The following is a 15,405-nucleotide window of genomic DNA, read 5'->3' on the forward strand; positions in this document are numbered from 1 at the left end:
GACCCCAAGAACATGTATAACCAGACAAGGAGGTGAGCTAAACATGCAGCAAGAGTGAGATCTAACAGATGACTAGCCCAAGTGCTCCACTGGAATCCTGAAGATATTGAAATTAGCAAAGGAAAGTCTCCAGTGCAATGGCTGGATCTTCAATGGAAAATCTGAATTAAAAAAATAGACCAATATGGCACAAGATGAAAAACTGTGGATGTAACATGTTCCAGAGAAAGAAGTGCTCGTGTCAGCAAAAACACAAACCCATTTTTGATTTTGTCTCTATGGTCACTCTCTAGGTAAGCACTGATCACAATCCTTCTATCCCTTGGTAGATGATCTTCATTAATTGTTACAGCCAAAATTCAGTGCCAAATGGATAATCTACTAAGCCTCTCATAAATGAACAAGATGTTCCTTAGAGAAGACACATGCATTCCACTGACTGTGTCATATTCCTTTTCAGCTTAGTAGGGCCTTCTTGTGTTTGTGCTTGTCTGACATAGCCTTCAAGAAACTAAGGTCACTCCATACCCAAAGAGGCATTGAAAGAGGACCACAGCAAAAGATCCATCCAAGATTCCAAGTATAAATTGATCTAATTATATTCACTCCATTATTCTAACCTACTGAGATCTTCTTGGATCCCAATTTTGCCATCCTTTATGTCTATGCAGTTTTTGGCATAGTTGACCATTCCCTCCTCCTAGATATTCTCTTTCCTTGGCTTCAGAGAAACTAAACTCTCTTACTTCTTCTTCCTCTCTAACCACTCTCTGTCACCATTGCCTTTCATCCTCTTCCTGACCTCTATTATGAGTGTTCTCCAAGGTCTGTCTTGAGCCCTCTTCTCTTTTCAGTCAGTGCTATCTACCTTGGCAATCTCATTCTCCTCCTCCCCATGCCCCACCCAGGCACAGATATGTATTGAAAACTGTGACCTCCTTCTGAGATCTAGTTTATCACCTTTAGCTACTTTTAAGTCATGTCTATCTAGATGTCCCCCAGTCATCTTAAAGTCGTCATATTCCAAACCAAGTTTATTATCTTTTCCCCAAACCAACTTACCCTTCTGACTTCACTATTTTTACCTAAAATGCCACTATTCAACCTCTTTTTTATGGCAAACAAGGCCTCTGATCAATCAACCAAGAGACATTTAATAAGCACCTACTATTTGCCATATTTGAGGGATATAGATAATAATGGTTAATATTTATATACCACTTAACTATGTGCCAAGCACTGTACTAAGCATGTTATCATTCTTATCTCATTTGATCCTCATAACAACTCTGAGAGGTAGGTGCTATTATAATCTCCATTTTACAGATAAGGAAATTGCGACAAACAGAAGTTAAGTGAGTTGCCCAGTATCACACAGTAAATGTCTGAGGATGAATTTAACTCAGATCTTCCTCATTCGAGAGGATTCAAGCGCCTCCTCACTTTAAAAGTAAAGCATTTTCTGTCCTCAATAAGCTTACATTCTACTGTTCCAACATACTTTTCCAACTCTATCTCTCAACTCATTCTGCACTTTGGCCAGACTAGTCTGTCTGTCTGCTAAATGCATCATATGACCTTCTGCTTCTGTCTCTTTGCTCACTCCTTCCCCCCAACCCCAAACACAGAAGGCCTTCCTTTCCTTCTTTACCTTTTGCATTTCTGCATTTTCTTTACATGTCTTTCCAAATGCCACTTTCATCTAGGCTTCCTTGAATTACTGTTGGTAACAGTAATTTCCCTCAGGCTCACAGAGACCTTTGATTTCTACCTCTCTAATGCAGGTATTCCACGTCCTCTGTTATCAGTATCTATTTTTGTATCTTATTCCCCTACTAACGAGTTCCAAGGGGTCCAGGAGCCTGTTTTATCTAAACTATCTAAACTAAACCCAGCATCTATCATGGTACCCAGTATTTTGCCCATAGTAAGCTCTTAATGTCTGTTGAAGTGTACATGTAATATATGTTTGATGACTAAATCCAACGTATTAACCACCCTTGTCTTTCTCAAAGCAGCCATCCTGACAAAAGGGGTTTCAATTAAATACTTCTTCAATAAAGAAATGCTTAAGAGTTGACCCTCTTTGGAACCAATTACAGATCCCCTGACCAGACACTGACTTCAAGTTGAGCCTTGGCCTTGGCCATGACCCTTAACCTAGACTGAGATGAACCCTGGTGCCAGACTAAATGCTGAGCCTGGTCTGACAGACTAGCCCCCACTCTCAATCCTAGTCAAAGACTAAGACCTATCCTCAGACTGAACTGTCCCTAACCTTTGGATCACTGGTCATGAGCAGTATGAGATGATAAAATATGGGATGCTCAAAGTCCTCCATCATTTTGCCCTTCAGGAGGCAACCTAGAGTCCCCTCTCAGCTGGGGGAGGATGAAGATGTCAGTAATATTCCCAGGGTATTGTGCTGAGACACAATATTATGGAGCACTGTATTGGAGGATCATCTGGTTGAAGGTTCGCTTATGCTCCTAATAAGTTGTATCCCCTGGATCAAAAGTGTTATTTCCTCAGGGTCGGGCACATAGTTCTCGAGGAGTTGATTAGATCTAACTCACTGCTTGTGGGCATCAGAACATACAAATTCAGATCTATGAAAATGGGGCTCCAGGGGCCCTTCAAACTTTCCCCAGGACCTTGGCAGCTCGATCTCCAAGTTTTTCCTTCTTGTCCTCTCTATCTTAAGGAGCCGCGAGGCTCAGGGATGAAGATTTCGCTTTAAGGGAGGGTCTCTCAGTCAGTGTCCGCGTTGGGGCCCCTCCTCTCCAAGGGATAAGGCCCGGACCCCGGGCGGAGCGCCAGCGCATGCGCCTGCAGGTCTGCGCTGCCGGTGGCTGCGAGGCGCGGACCCGGCGCAGACTGAGTAGGGGACGCGGGGACAGAGACATGGCCGGACAGATGCAGCAGCCGAGCGGGGGCGGGGACGGGGGCCCCAGTCCGAGCCCAAGCCCGCCCGCGGACAGTTTGGCCGGAGCTCCAGGCCGGGTAGAAGAGAGGGTGGCACTGAAGAAGGAGATTGGGCTAGTGAGCGCCTGTGCCATCATCATTGGTAAGCAGGGGCTGGTACCCTGGGCTGGGACGGAGGGAGAGGGGAGGAGAAAGGCTGTCCGGGTCGGACTAGGGACCCGGGCACAGGGCAAGCTGGCTGCACTGGGCACTCTGGGAGCAGCGCGGCTCCCAGCAAGTTGAGCAAAGTTGGCTGCCGTCAGACTTGCTGGAGTGCCAGCTGCTCTGGGGTTCGCTCCCTCGGCACGCAGCGCCCCCGCCCGGCTTGGCCCGCGCCCGGGACAACCTCCCTTGAAGGGACGAGACTGAATGGGATGGGACTGGACCCGAGAGGTCAGGGACACGTGCCTCACACACACACACACACACACACACACACACACACACACACACACACACACTCCCCTCAGCAAACACCTCCAGGTACCAGGAGTTTCCCAACCACCCACCCCGGGACCATGGCTGGGATGCAGGGCCCTCGGCATAGCGCGGGCCGGCGATGTCCCCATCTGCCCTCGTGGCCCCAAGAGAGGAGGCAAGGAGCAGCTGCAGCAGATGAAATGCTAAGTCTCTAGGCTACGTCCCTCACTGTCCTGGCCAGAGCCCTCCGGGTCCGAAAACAGTTTCCCAGTCGTGGGTGCCCCGGCTCCCGATGCATAGAATCAAACTCCACCAGTTCCCACCTCCCTAGTCTGAACACAGCGCGCGCGTGCCCCCCTCCCCCCACCCCAGCAGTCAGTCTCTTATGCCCCAGTACCCCGTCTAGTCAGACCCAGAAGAGTGATCTTCCTCTTCCGGGACACCCTTTCCTCCCCAATCACAAGGGACCAAGCTCCCCTCATCGAGCCAAAATGACTTTTCTCTTAAGCGCCTAAGTTAGTGCGCAAAGTTTCTCTTGCAAAGCTAGTGGTTCCTCTCTAGAAGCTGGATGCCAGAAGACGGGAGGTCCTCGTGCTCCTTTAAGAGCCGAGATGCTGGGAGGAGAATGTCAAGGCTTTTTGGGAAAAGGACTAATAGCTGCAGAGAATGTCCCAAAGGGGAGGATTTTTGAGGGGAGAAGTCTTGAGGTCAGGTTTGGGATGGGGTGATGCTATCTCACCAGAATCTCCTGGAAGCAGAACCTGTAGCAAAAAATAGAGTAGCAAGAAGAGACAATATTGTTGCGAAGAATTTTTGTAGTGCGAACTTTTATAGAAAAGGGGAGAAATTTTTACCAAAAAACTTTAGAGCGCGAAGAGAGAAAATTGTAGCAATGAAAGAAGAAGGAAAGGGAGATGTAGCCAAGTGCTTCGAAAGAGAGCTGAAAACACTGTTGCGGTAGAAAAGAAAAGGAAAAGAGTTGTGGACGATGAGGCTGCGTGTTCAGTTTGCAGAGTGACTGAGTGAGATCGAAGCCTCCCCTTATAGGGGCTCAGCACCTGGACCTACCTTTATTTCCCCCCACACTGAGTGGTTACTAGAGACGGGGAGGCAATTAAAAGGCAATGGGAGAAGCAGCTGGGATTTACTGCGAAGAGTCCTGAGCAGTACCTTTGGGTTAGGGCTCCAGCTCGGCTACTAACTTGCTGAGTGACTTTCAAATCATTTCTCCTTCTGAACCTCAGTTGCTTCCTCTATAAAGTGGGGATAACAATATCTGTTGGGGAGGGGTGTCTAATTCATAAACTGTTGTGAGGATTAAGTGGGATTGGGTCTGAGAAAGCGTTTTGAGAAATAGCAAGTCCTGGGGTTAGAGGTACTATTAGGAATTTGGGGTTTGGTCTTAATGGAGGGAATGAATCAAGCATATAAATGAGGAAGGTATTTGACCTTGAAGATTCAGAGGTCAGGCTGCGGGGTGGGGGTGGGGGGAGAGGTAGAGCCGTCTAGAGGGGGCAGGTAGATAGAGAGAGGTTAAGAATAATTCCTGGTTCTAATCTTAGCACCATCTTTGAGTGTGACCTTAGGCAGGCAGTCAGCAGCTCTGTTCCTCAGTTGCTCCCCATGTAAAATAGATTTTCAATCTCTGTCCCTCACTAGATATTTCAATAGAATCAAGAGGTACTTACTAACATCTAATATATTCCTGGCCCTATTCTGGGTTTTTTGGGGATCTCTCTCTCTTTCTTTTTCTCTCTCTCTCTCTCCTCTCTGTCCCTCTCCCTCTGTCTCCCTTCTCCCTCCCCTCCCACATATATTTCTCAAGACGCTCTGCTGGGAAACCAAGACTGTCATACTCAGAGTACTGTAGCTGGAAGGGACCACAGAGGACATTTACTCTCTCAGTGCTGATCTCTATTTGAATACTGACAGTGATGGGAAGCTCAGTACTTATCAAGGCAACCCTATTCCATTGATGCACAGGCTAAATATTAGGAAGCTCTGAAACAAGACTTAATCATGTAAGACAATATATAACTGGTGCCAAATGAACAATTCAAGTTCTATGTTTTCTAGGAGGTGAAAGAATGGAAGAATGTGTGTATGTGTATGGACTGGAAGAGGGAAGCAAAGGGAATTCATGGAACTTTGGCAGGGATGTGTGAGCCAATCTTTTCCATAGTCCAGGATCCTTAAGAACTTACTCTATATCCTAATTTCATCTAGAATGTAGGAAAAGGAAGGAGACACATTCCTAAATATAGTACTAAGTGTAAATACTAACAGCACAACTGATGATGTCTGAGCCCAGGAGGAGCTTAACTCATCCCTACACCTCAATCTCAGCCTCTCAAACTGTACTTGTGCATACACACACACACACACACACACACACACACACACACACACACAGTGATGGATCTCCACCTCCAGCCCTGCCCTCTGTTCTATGAAGACTCAGCAGGGGAAGCATTGGGCAGATGGCAGGAAGAGGGATTTAATAAGACTAGTTAGTTGTCTTGAGCTGCTGTTTCTCAGAACACATCCCATAAGAGCTCCCAAATTCTCATCCTAAGCCAGGATTTCTTTGAGCACTTCTCAGCTTCCTCCCTCTGTTTGTACAGTTCTTCTGATGGCTCCAATTGACTATGTTATCTTGAGTCTCTGGTTTGCCTCCCTGACAGTCCACCTTTTGCACTGGTCTTGGAGGGTGAGGAGAGACACAGAATAATCTTATATTTTCTTCATGGGCCTCACAGTGTGCCCAGGGTTTATCTAGATGCTGCATCACAGCTGAGTTGGGAATCCCATATTCCATAAAGTGCCTGCAAATATTCTTTACTAGTGTAGGGGGGGCCCAGAGCCTCCTGGGGGGAACCACTGAAAGCACCTTAAAACTGGTGTATTACAATAATAGGGATAGAGAGTAGATATGAGATTCCCCTGGTATAGGGAACTCCCAGGCAAAGAAATTCCTTCTACCAAAGCAAGAACATAGTGATCTTTTCTGGGACCTACAGTCTTAGAGAGCTGCCTAGAGTACTGAGAGGTACAGTCACTTGCCCAGGCTCACACATTTAAAATGTCTAGGGCAGGATTTGGAGCAAGGTCTTCTGGGTTTACAGGGTAGCTCTCTATTCACTATGCCATACTGGCTTTCATTGATAATAATGATGATAATAATAATAATAATTAGACATGAAGGAGTTTATGATAATAATTCAAGACTACGTCATTGATACCAGTAATTACAGAAGGGTTATCCTTATAATATAGTATATATATCCTTATAGTAGGTGCTTAATAAATGCTTATTGATTTGAAGGAGCCCAGATTTATTGATTAATTCAAATCATGCAAGGAAAAGGAAGAAACTGAGCAACATAATGTCGCAGGTTGTAAAAATATAGCACCTATCGAATGCCTAGTAAGACACAACCTGGTAGCCAGAACACATCAGAATCCTCACTATCATCCATAACCTAATAGACAACAAATCTCTATACTATAATACAGACCTCAAAAAGACCTTAATAATTCAATAAATAAATTATACAGGAACCATAGCATTATCCCAGACAAGACTGTCACCCACAGACACCTAGATTTAACATTGAATCATAAACATTTAAGAACAATGTGTTTAATTAATGTCACCATACCAAGTACTCCTTATCTCCAAGCTGTACAGAAAGGCTTTCAAAATGTACAAGCCTATTGGAAGAAATGAAAACCATATGAGACTAGGTTCAAATCCATATTATTCCTGTAATCTGGTCTGCTACTAGAGTTGTACTGCAGATGCTTTTTGATCCTACAGAAGATGAGTTTATATCTCAATACTTACATTATGAAAAGCAGTCATATTACCCATCTCTGCAAAAATCATCAGAACATTCAACATACAGAAATAATAGCAGGGTAGTGACCTGTCTTAAGACTGTTTCTATCTGAAGAAAGATGAAAATGAGATAATAATAATAATAATAATAATAATTCACATTTTCCCAGTGTTTTAAGGTTTACAAACTGCGTTCCTCATACCAGTCTTGTCAAATATGTCATAGTAATTGTGTACCTACTGGTGGCATGGCCCTGTATCTGGTGCTCTGAAAGAGACAGATGGATGAAACCAGGGTTGTGATGGTAAATGCTTCTCTGGGGGGAAATATATGCATGCCACACATTTCAGTTTGATCTTCATTAATAACATTTTCTCCATTACTTTTTCAAGTCTAGACAATCAGCAGAACAATAACTCAAACCCTGATTTGTAGCCTTTGCCAAATTCCGAGGTGTACATGCTCTCACTGGAAAATTTAATAATCGTGAAGTTGGCATGAGCTTGCTCTAGCATAGGACTGGATGAAATCCATGTTTTCCAGGAGTTTACATCCTGGGGCCTCACTCAAAACTCCTTAGGGAGTCCTCATTTATAGCCAGCCAAGGACTCAGCTTCTGCTTGGGGGAAAGAGCAGGCTATCCCTTAGCTAGTGACTTTTATTCTGTCTCCTAGGAAATGCTTGTTATGGGCTCAGCTTTTCATCCATTCCTGTACCCCTGCCCTTTTCCTCATCCCTGCCCAGGGGAGGAAGACTGCCTATGAATCAGGGTACACGTGACTACCAGGTGCCATGGCCATTTCCATTAGCTGGGAGTAATCCCCTCGCCATTCTTCTCACTGTGACCACCTTGTGCTAACCTGTTCTGCCCTGCTCTGTACTATGTCATCTCACCTGACATGGTCTCCCCTAGGGAAATCTAGGCCAAGCTCATGCTTAGAACCATCCTATCAAAGAATGTAAAGACCATATAGGTCAGTCCTGTCATTTAATGAATGAAGAAACTGGCCCAGAAATGGGAAGGAATTTTCCAAGGACACACAGTGCATGAGTAGCAAAAGAAGGACTAGAGCCCAGGCTCAGAGTCCAGACTCCCATCCCAGACACTGGGGTCCCAGAGGTCAGCCTGGGATCTTGTACAAGGCCACCTCTGTGTGGTACCCGGATGTGATTTCAAAGGCACAACACAAAAACTTTCTGTTCTCACCCAAAACAAACAGTCCACAGAAAGGGCCCGCTTCTCTCTGCCTGCCTAACTGCCTTCCCCAGGAGCAAGTGAACAAGCAAACAAGGGGAAATACTCTCTTCTTTGGTAGCAGTGACAACTCTCCCTGGCAGTCCATCTTGCCTACAATATTTAGGAATGTGCCTCTGAGTGCATCTGTGAGTGAGCAGTGTAAGAGCCTTGTGAGTCCTTTCATCCCCTCTGAATGTTTCTGGAATTAAAAGCTGCTGCTGTGTGTCAAAGCCAGCCATGGCCCCATCTCTGAGCCCTCATCCTTCTCCCAGGCCTCTAGCAGCCAGAGCAGTGAGGAAGCACCTAGGATGTGAAGGGGAGAGGGAGGAGGGAGGATTTCTTTTGTAGGTCTCTTTTACTCTCATTCTTTCTCAGAGCTATTCAGCAGAATTATATCCAAGCCATCAGTCACTCATTCCGTAACCACAGGGGAAGATATAAATAATAATAACAACTCATGCTGCTATAAAATTTTATGGTTTATAAACAAAGTGTTTCTCTCACAACAACCCTGTAAAGTAGATAGTGGAAGTATTGCAGTCTTCACTTTATAGCTGAAGAAATGGAGGCTCAGAAAAATTATTTACTTGCCCAAGCAAATGTTGGTCTTTCCACAGTCTGAGGGGAGGAGGGGGGAGATGGGGGAAACATGAGGAAACTGAGGCAAACAAGGTTAAGTATCTTGCCCAGGGTCATACAATTAGTATGAGGCTGGATTTGAACTCAGGTCCTGACTACAGGCCCAGTGTTCTATCCATTGTGCCACCTAGCTGCCCACATAATAAATTTGTTGTTTAATCTCTTTTTCAGTCCTGACTCTTCATGACCTCGTTTGCAGTTTTCTTGGCAGAGCTACTGTAATAGTTTGACATTTTCTTCTCCAGATCATTTTACAGATGAGGAACTGAGGCAAGCAGGGTTAAGTGACTCTCCCAGGGTCACACAGCTATTAAGTGTCTGAGGCTAGTTTTAAACTCAGGAAGAGGAGTCTTCCTGACTCCAGGCCCTGTACTCTATCTACTATACCACCTAACTTCCCTACATAATGCATAGACATATAAATAATGGACTTTAAACCAGATCAGAACATAATGAAAGCATAAGACAAGGTATAAAATGCTATAAATGGAAGATTATTTCCAATTGGGGAATGAGAGGAGGTTTCCTTAAGGAGGTGTCTTATGAGATACTCCTTGAAGGCTGGGTAAGATTTCAAAAGGCAGAGATGAAAGAGAGGACATTCAACCATTGGGCACAAACTCAGCAAAGGCACAGAGATGGAAAAGCATAAGGTATATACAGGAAACAGTCAGTCATCTAGTTAAAATACTGCACCAAGTATGTGGAGGGAAGGTGATAGTTGAAAAGGTAGGTTGCAACAAAATTGTAGAAGATCTTGCAAACCAAGATAAGGAGTTTGAAACTTATGATCTTGGTAATAGAAGATTTTTGAGTAGAGAACAGTTAGATCAGCAAGATTAATCTGGTAGGAGGAGGGGATGCAGGTTGTGCTGAAGGAGGAAAGACTGGAATCAACCAATAAGGTAGTTTGTTGCCACTCAGACCTGGGGCCAGCCACCTTGGGACTATGTTGTTGAGATGTTTCTCTATCCAGATCAGCTAAATTTGACATTCATTGAGTAACATGCTGAGTGTCCCAAAAGAGGGGATTGGGTCTGGGCAGCTGTGATGGGCTCAGCCTCCACTGACTGAATGGTCAGTGTATATATATTTTGAGGAGACTTCAGAACTGAAATGGTTCAGAGAATGAACCATCACAGCATGTGTGCTTGGACAGTCACTTTCTCTAGTGGCAAAAAATGGGAGCATGGGCTATGGGCCACATCACGGTTCATTCAGGGAAACCAAATCCAACATAGTAGTCTGCCCCCCAACTTTCCCTCCCCACATAAGCTAGTAAATGCTACTCAGGTAGCCATATGGGGCAGCAGTATTGAGGAATCCTTAAAAATCCTTAAAAATTCAAGCATGGAGGATAACTGAGAAGTTGGAAGGCCTGTGTTGCTCCTCTTTGTAGAAATAATTTCTTACTCAAAATTTTTAAAAATGTTAAAAATTGTTTTTACATGTAATTGGAAAATATATAAAAATTTTCACATTAGAAAAAATTTCTTAAAATTACTCCAACCTGACCTTTAATAGTTTCAGAACGAGGAGCCTTACTGACATTTGCCAAAATAGCCCAATATTTCAGACTCAGAGGCTGCCTCCAGGCATGCCCTTCCTCTTTTGCTGCAGCTTCCTAGGTCCTACCACTGGCCTTTCCTGAGGGATGGGAAAAATAAGTGAATTTTTCTCTTAGTGACTTAGGGGCAACTAGGGACTACAGTGTATAGAGCACTGGACTTGGAGTCAATAAAACCTGAGTTTGAATCCTGCCTCAGATACTTCCTAGCTGTGACCCTGACCAAATCATTTAGCCTCTCTCAGCCTCAGTTTCCTCACCTGTAAAATGAGGTAGTTGGACTCAATAGCCTCTAAGCTAACCCTTCTAGCTCACTGATCCTTTGATCCTTGGATTTGTATTCAGAGAAACTGAGTTTGAATCCTGGCCGTGGCATTTCCTATTTGTATACCCCCAGGCAAGTCAGACAATTTCCCTAGGCCTCAGTTTCCTCATCTGTAAAGTGGAGGGTTGGGCTAGAGGGCCACCAAGCTTCCTTTTAGCTTTAAAGCAATGGTCCTCTTACTTAGATCAAAGTATCAAAGCTGGAAGAAACCTTACAAAATCATCTCATCAAAATCCCTCATTTTACATCTGAGGAAACTGAGACTTCAAAGATCTGAAGTCACAGATACATCTTTCACTTCAACCATCACTTTTTAACCTCCTGCTTTGTACAGGACCATGCCTGAGTTGTTAGGCATACCAAGATAAATAATAAGTCATATTTACATGACACTTCGAAGTTTGCAAAACACTTCCTCACAGCCCCTCTAGAATACAAGTATTATTATCCCCATTTTACAGATGAGGAAGAGAAGTCCCAGAAATGTGGAATGATTGGCCCAGAGTCATAGAGCTTGTAAGGATTAGAGCTGTATCTCTGTGTATGGTGGGAGCTCAGAACAAGCCTGATTCTCAGGCTAACACATCATGCTGTTTCTTAATATCCCCATAAGACAGTTCCCTACGCAGTGAGCTCATACTTCAGAGGAGGAAATAATAAGTTCATATATGCATACGGTAGAACACAAAGACCAGGAGGTAGGTACCATATCCACTTCAGAGATGAGGAAATTGAATTGATGACGCTGCCTTAAAAGAGATCAGAGAAGAAAGTGTTCACCTTCAGAGGGAAGGAAACATCCAGGAAAGTAGTAAGGCAGTTTGAGAGAGAGGCATTAGCACTTAGGGGTAGGAACAGGAAAGACATCAGTCTGTGATTGAGCTGGTTGAGCTTTGAAGGGACCTTGAGATGAGTAGGGAAAGCATTCCAGGCATGGGAGTCAGTTTGAGCATCATGCCTAAGGAACAATAAAAATGCTGACTTAGCTGGCCCAAAGTGTGTGTGAAAGGGAATAAACCTGGAAAGGTAGATTACATGATCCAGGTTGTGAAGGGCTTTAAATGCCAAATAGAGAAGTTTGCTTTTGATCCTAGAACCTGTAAGCAAGCACTGAAGTTTATCAAGTAGGGGAATAACGTGATCGGATCTGTGCTTTATGAATAATACTTCGAAAGCTGGATGGAGCCTGAATTTGAGAGTGAGAGACTTGAAGCAGAGAGATCAATTAAGAAGCCATTACAATAGTTCTGGAGAGATGTCCTGAACTGGTGGGTGGGTGGGGTGGGGTAAATACTAACAAATATTTGGGAAGATGAATATGAAGAAGCTATTATGGTGACTGGTGGCAAAGACTCACACCTAAACTAGTGTTGGGGTGGGAGTGTAGAGAAGAAGCCAGACACGACAGACATTACCAGGTAGCCTCAGCAGGGCTCGGCTGTCCTTGTATTCTGGAGTCAGAGGGCTTAACCAACAAAACTGGTCTTTCAGCCTTCAAATCTCTCCAGCAGTCCTGCCTGCCTGGGTCCAATACTTTTTGACTCTTTTGAGTCCCTCTTCTCTCCTCCCCCAACTCTCCAAAGCCCTAATTTTTCACCAAGCTGTTCCGCTATGGCTTTGGAGTTTGGCTTATTCCCTTTTCCCCCAATCTGAGGGAGTTGGGGGAGGGGGAGGAAGGACTTTTAAAATGTGTCTAGCCTCCCTGCAGGCAATGAGACCTTTCTGAGCTGGAAGGACTTTCTGAGTTCTCTAAACAACACAACAAACACCATCCCTTAATTAGTTCAACACTTTATGTGTGGAGACCCTAGGTTTAGATAGCTTCAAACTCAGAATTAGATGTGAGCCTTGGGCATGGCCTGAGGTTAGGGTGACTGCCTCCAGTGAAGGAGATTATATTCCAAACTAGATTCACCCTGTCCTTATCTTCCAGGGTGCAGTTACAACTACCATATTCTCTGTTACTCCCTCATTTCTCTCTTAAGGCCTCCAGAAACATTGGCTGGGAGGGGAAGAAGGCTGTTCAGGCCCCACGTCACACATGCCCCTAGACTGCAGACCTTTCCTTCCTCTTTCTCCTGTTCCCATACATACAAATCATCCGTTCTAAGTGGCATCCCCAAAGGACCCTTCTCTTTCCTATTAAACATCCCCCCCATCAACTCCAGGCTTTATCCCTCCCAAGGGACACAGTGCTTCACCCAGTTAAAATGCACCCAAGGAACGTTGCTAATGATGGAGTATCAGCTGTCTGGAGGATGGAGTTCAAGTGTTAGAGTCTTGAGGCACTGAGACCATGTAAGAAGACTTTGCAATAGTCCAGGAGATAGGCAGAGGAAAGGTTTTTCCTAAAGGCAGGAGAGCCTTCCATGCTTCCTCAAAGATACCTCTCAAGCCTTACATTAAGGATATTTCAGTAGATTTCCCTGCTCTCATTGACATTCCCTCTCAGATCGCCCTAGTCACTTTAAGATTAACAAAGACCTTTCCTCACGTTTGCTAGTCAAAGAATATAAGTAATGTTTCCCCCATTTAAAAAAAATTGAGGCTTCAAGAGGTAAAATGATTTGCCCATGGTCACAGGTATCTGACTTAGTCCTCTTTCTAGTACCAGTGAGTCTTGTCCCCATGGAGGATTCCAGGACCTGAAACCATAGTCTTTCTCAGAGGACCACCACACACTCCTTCCCTACCCCTACCCCTACCCCCAAGATCTGAATTCACTCTAAGCCCTGGGCTCAACCTGTATGAATATGAAGCAAGTTTATATATATGTTGGGCTAGATCTGGTCCCAACACTCCTTTTGGGGGAAGGAGCCTATTTTAACAAATACCTGGTGAAGGTACCACCTCCCTGATCCCTCTCCTGGTGGCCTAAAGTTTTCTGAGCTAGAATGAGATGGGCTGGGGTGGGCATGGAGATGGAGATGGAGGCAGGGGGCAGTGTCTAGTTTCTAAGGCTGCAGCTACTGGTGGAGGGAGAGCAGGGCTCCCAAGCAGCGCGGCCCTGGGCCAAGGGCCAAGGTCTTCAGGCCAGCTTGAGATGGAAAGTGGGTTAGGCAGAAGGCCCTGTGTTGGGGGGTAGAAGGGTCCATTAGAGAGTCCTGGAAGGAGCTAGGGCAGCACAGCCCCCAGAGGAGCAGCTCAGATCTCCCTGCCTGGGCTCCAGCATCCCACTGAACTTCTGTCTCCCCACCCTGGGTCCTGGTGAGAATCCAGAAGTACAGAATTCCCTCTTGCCCAACCCAGAGACCTGTGTAGGGTCTGGCTCAGGCCCCCTCCACAAATGACAATTCTTAAAGAATTGGAACTGGATGGTGGGGTGGGATAAGAAATTCCTTCTCTGAATTCCCTGGAATCTTCAATGCAGGTGTGAAGATAGCACAGGAAGGAAGCCTAATTTTAGGAGTAAGTTCCCACCTGCAGGGAGATGGGTTCACAGTATGTGTCCTCACCCCAGTCTGGCTGAAGGAGCCTCACTCAGGCTCTCAGCCTCTCCATGACATATATCTGTATGGACAACAGGGACCACAAACATACACTTATGTTGAGGGATCTCAAAGGACACTGCAAATTTCAAAATTTGTACCCATGTGCACAAAGAAATATATGTACAGTACAACTCTAGCTATGTGCATGTCAGGTATATGTATGTGATTTATCATATTATATCTCACATTTCTATAGTTCTTTAAGGTTTACAAAACACTTTCCTCACAACCACCTTGTAAGGTCCAAGTATTAGCTCCATTTTACAAAGGAAGAGTTCAAGTCTGAGAGAAGGTGGAGCATTCCCAAGGTCCCAAATGAGGAATTAGTAGCCCTGGGATATGAACCCAAATGCCCTCTGTGCTAGGCATAAGATCATAGATTCTGAGTTGGAAGGGGCATCAGTGGACATCTAGCCCTCTCCTTCATTTTACAGATAAGGAAGCCATGATCCAAGGAGATTACAGGTAGAAAATATCAGTAGTGGGATTTGAACTGACTGATTCTAGAGCCACAGCTCTCTTCCATGCACCATGCCAATGTGTGTGATATGTACAATATTTACATGTGTGCCATACATGGTAGGTACCACACATATCTATAACATGAATGAAGTTAAGACAGCAATTGAGTGCTTACTAGATTCCAAACACTGCATTATGTGCTGAGGATAAGAAGAGGAAAAGAAAGACAATATTTGTTCTCAAGGAGCTCATATGTTTAAGTTCATACATATGTTTAGTGTGACACGCGTGCACCTGTGTGTCATGTATGAAGTGTAAATTATGTGCGATTCCTATGTATTCGATATGAAGTTGTACACATTAGACTACACATGCAGATCTGTTTCTGAGCTATTGTGGCCTGAAGAGTGCTGCTGGTGGCAGGGAGGCCTCTGATGGTCTTGGTTAGTGTTTCTCCC

General features: G+C 44.8%; 1 protein-coding gene across 1 annotated transcript in view; it reads left to right on the forward strand.

Moving 5' to 3' along the window:
* The first annotated feature begins 2,823 nt into the window (after positions 1 to 2,823).
* The window catches only part of LOC114046908 (asc-type amino acid transporter 1-like), a 48,329-nt gene continuing 35,747 nt past the window's right edge, over positions 2,824 to 15,405 (forward strand). Inside the window, exon 1 of the mRNA XM_027867521.1 lies at positions 2,824 to 3,067. Coding sequence (XP_027723322.1) covers positions 2,824 to 3,067 — 244 coding nt within the window. The remainder of the gene's footprint in view (positions 3,068 to 15,405) is intronic.

This window comes from Vombatus ursinus, unplaced genomic scaffold (genome assembly GCF_900497805.2).
Source record: "Vombatus ursinus unplaced genomic scaffold, bare-nosed wombat genome assembly UNPS02014786.1, whole genome shotgun sequence".
Classification (NCBI taxonomy): domain Eukaryota; kingdom Metazoa; phylum Chordata; class Mammalia; order Diprotodontia; family Vombatidae; genus Vombatus; species Vombatus ursinus.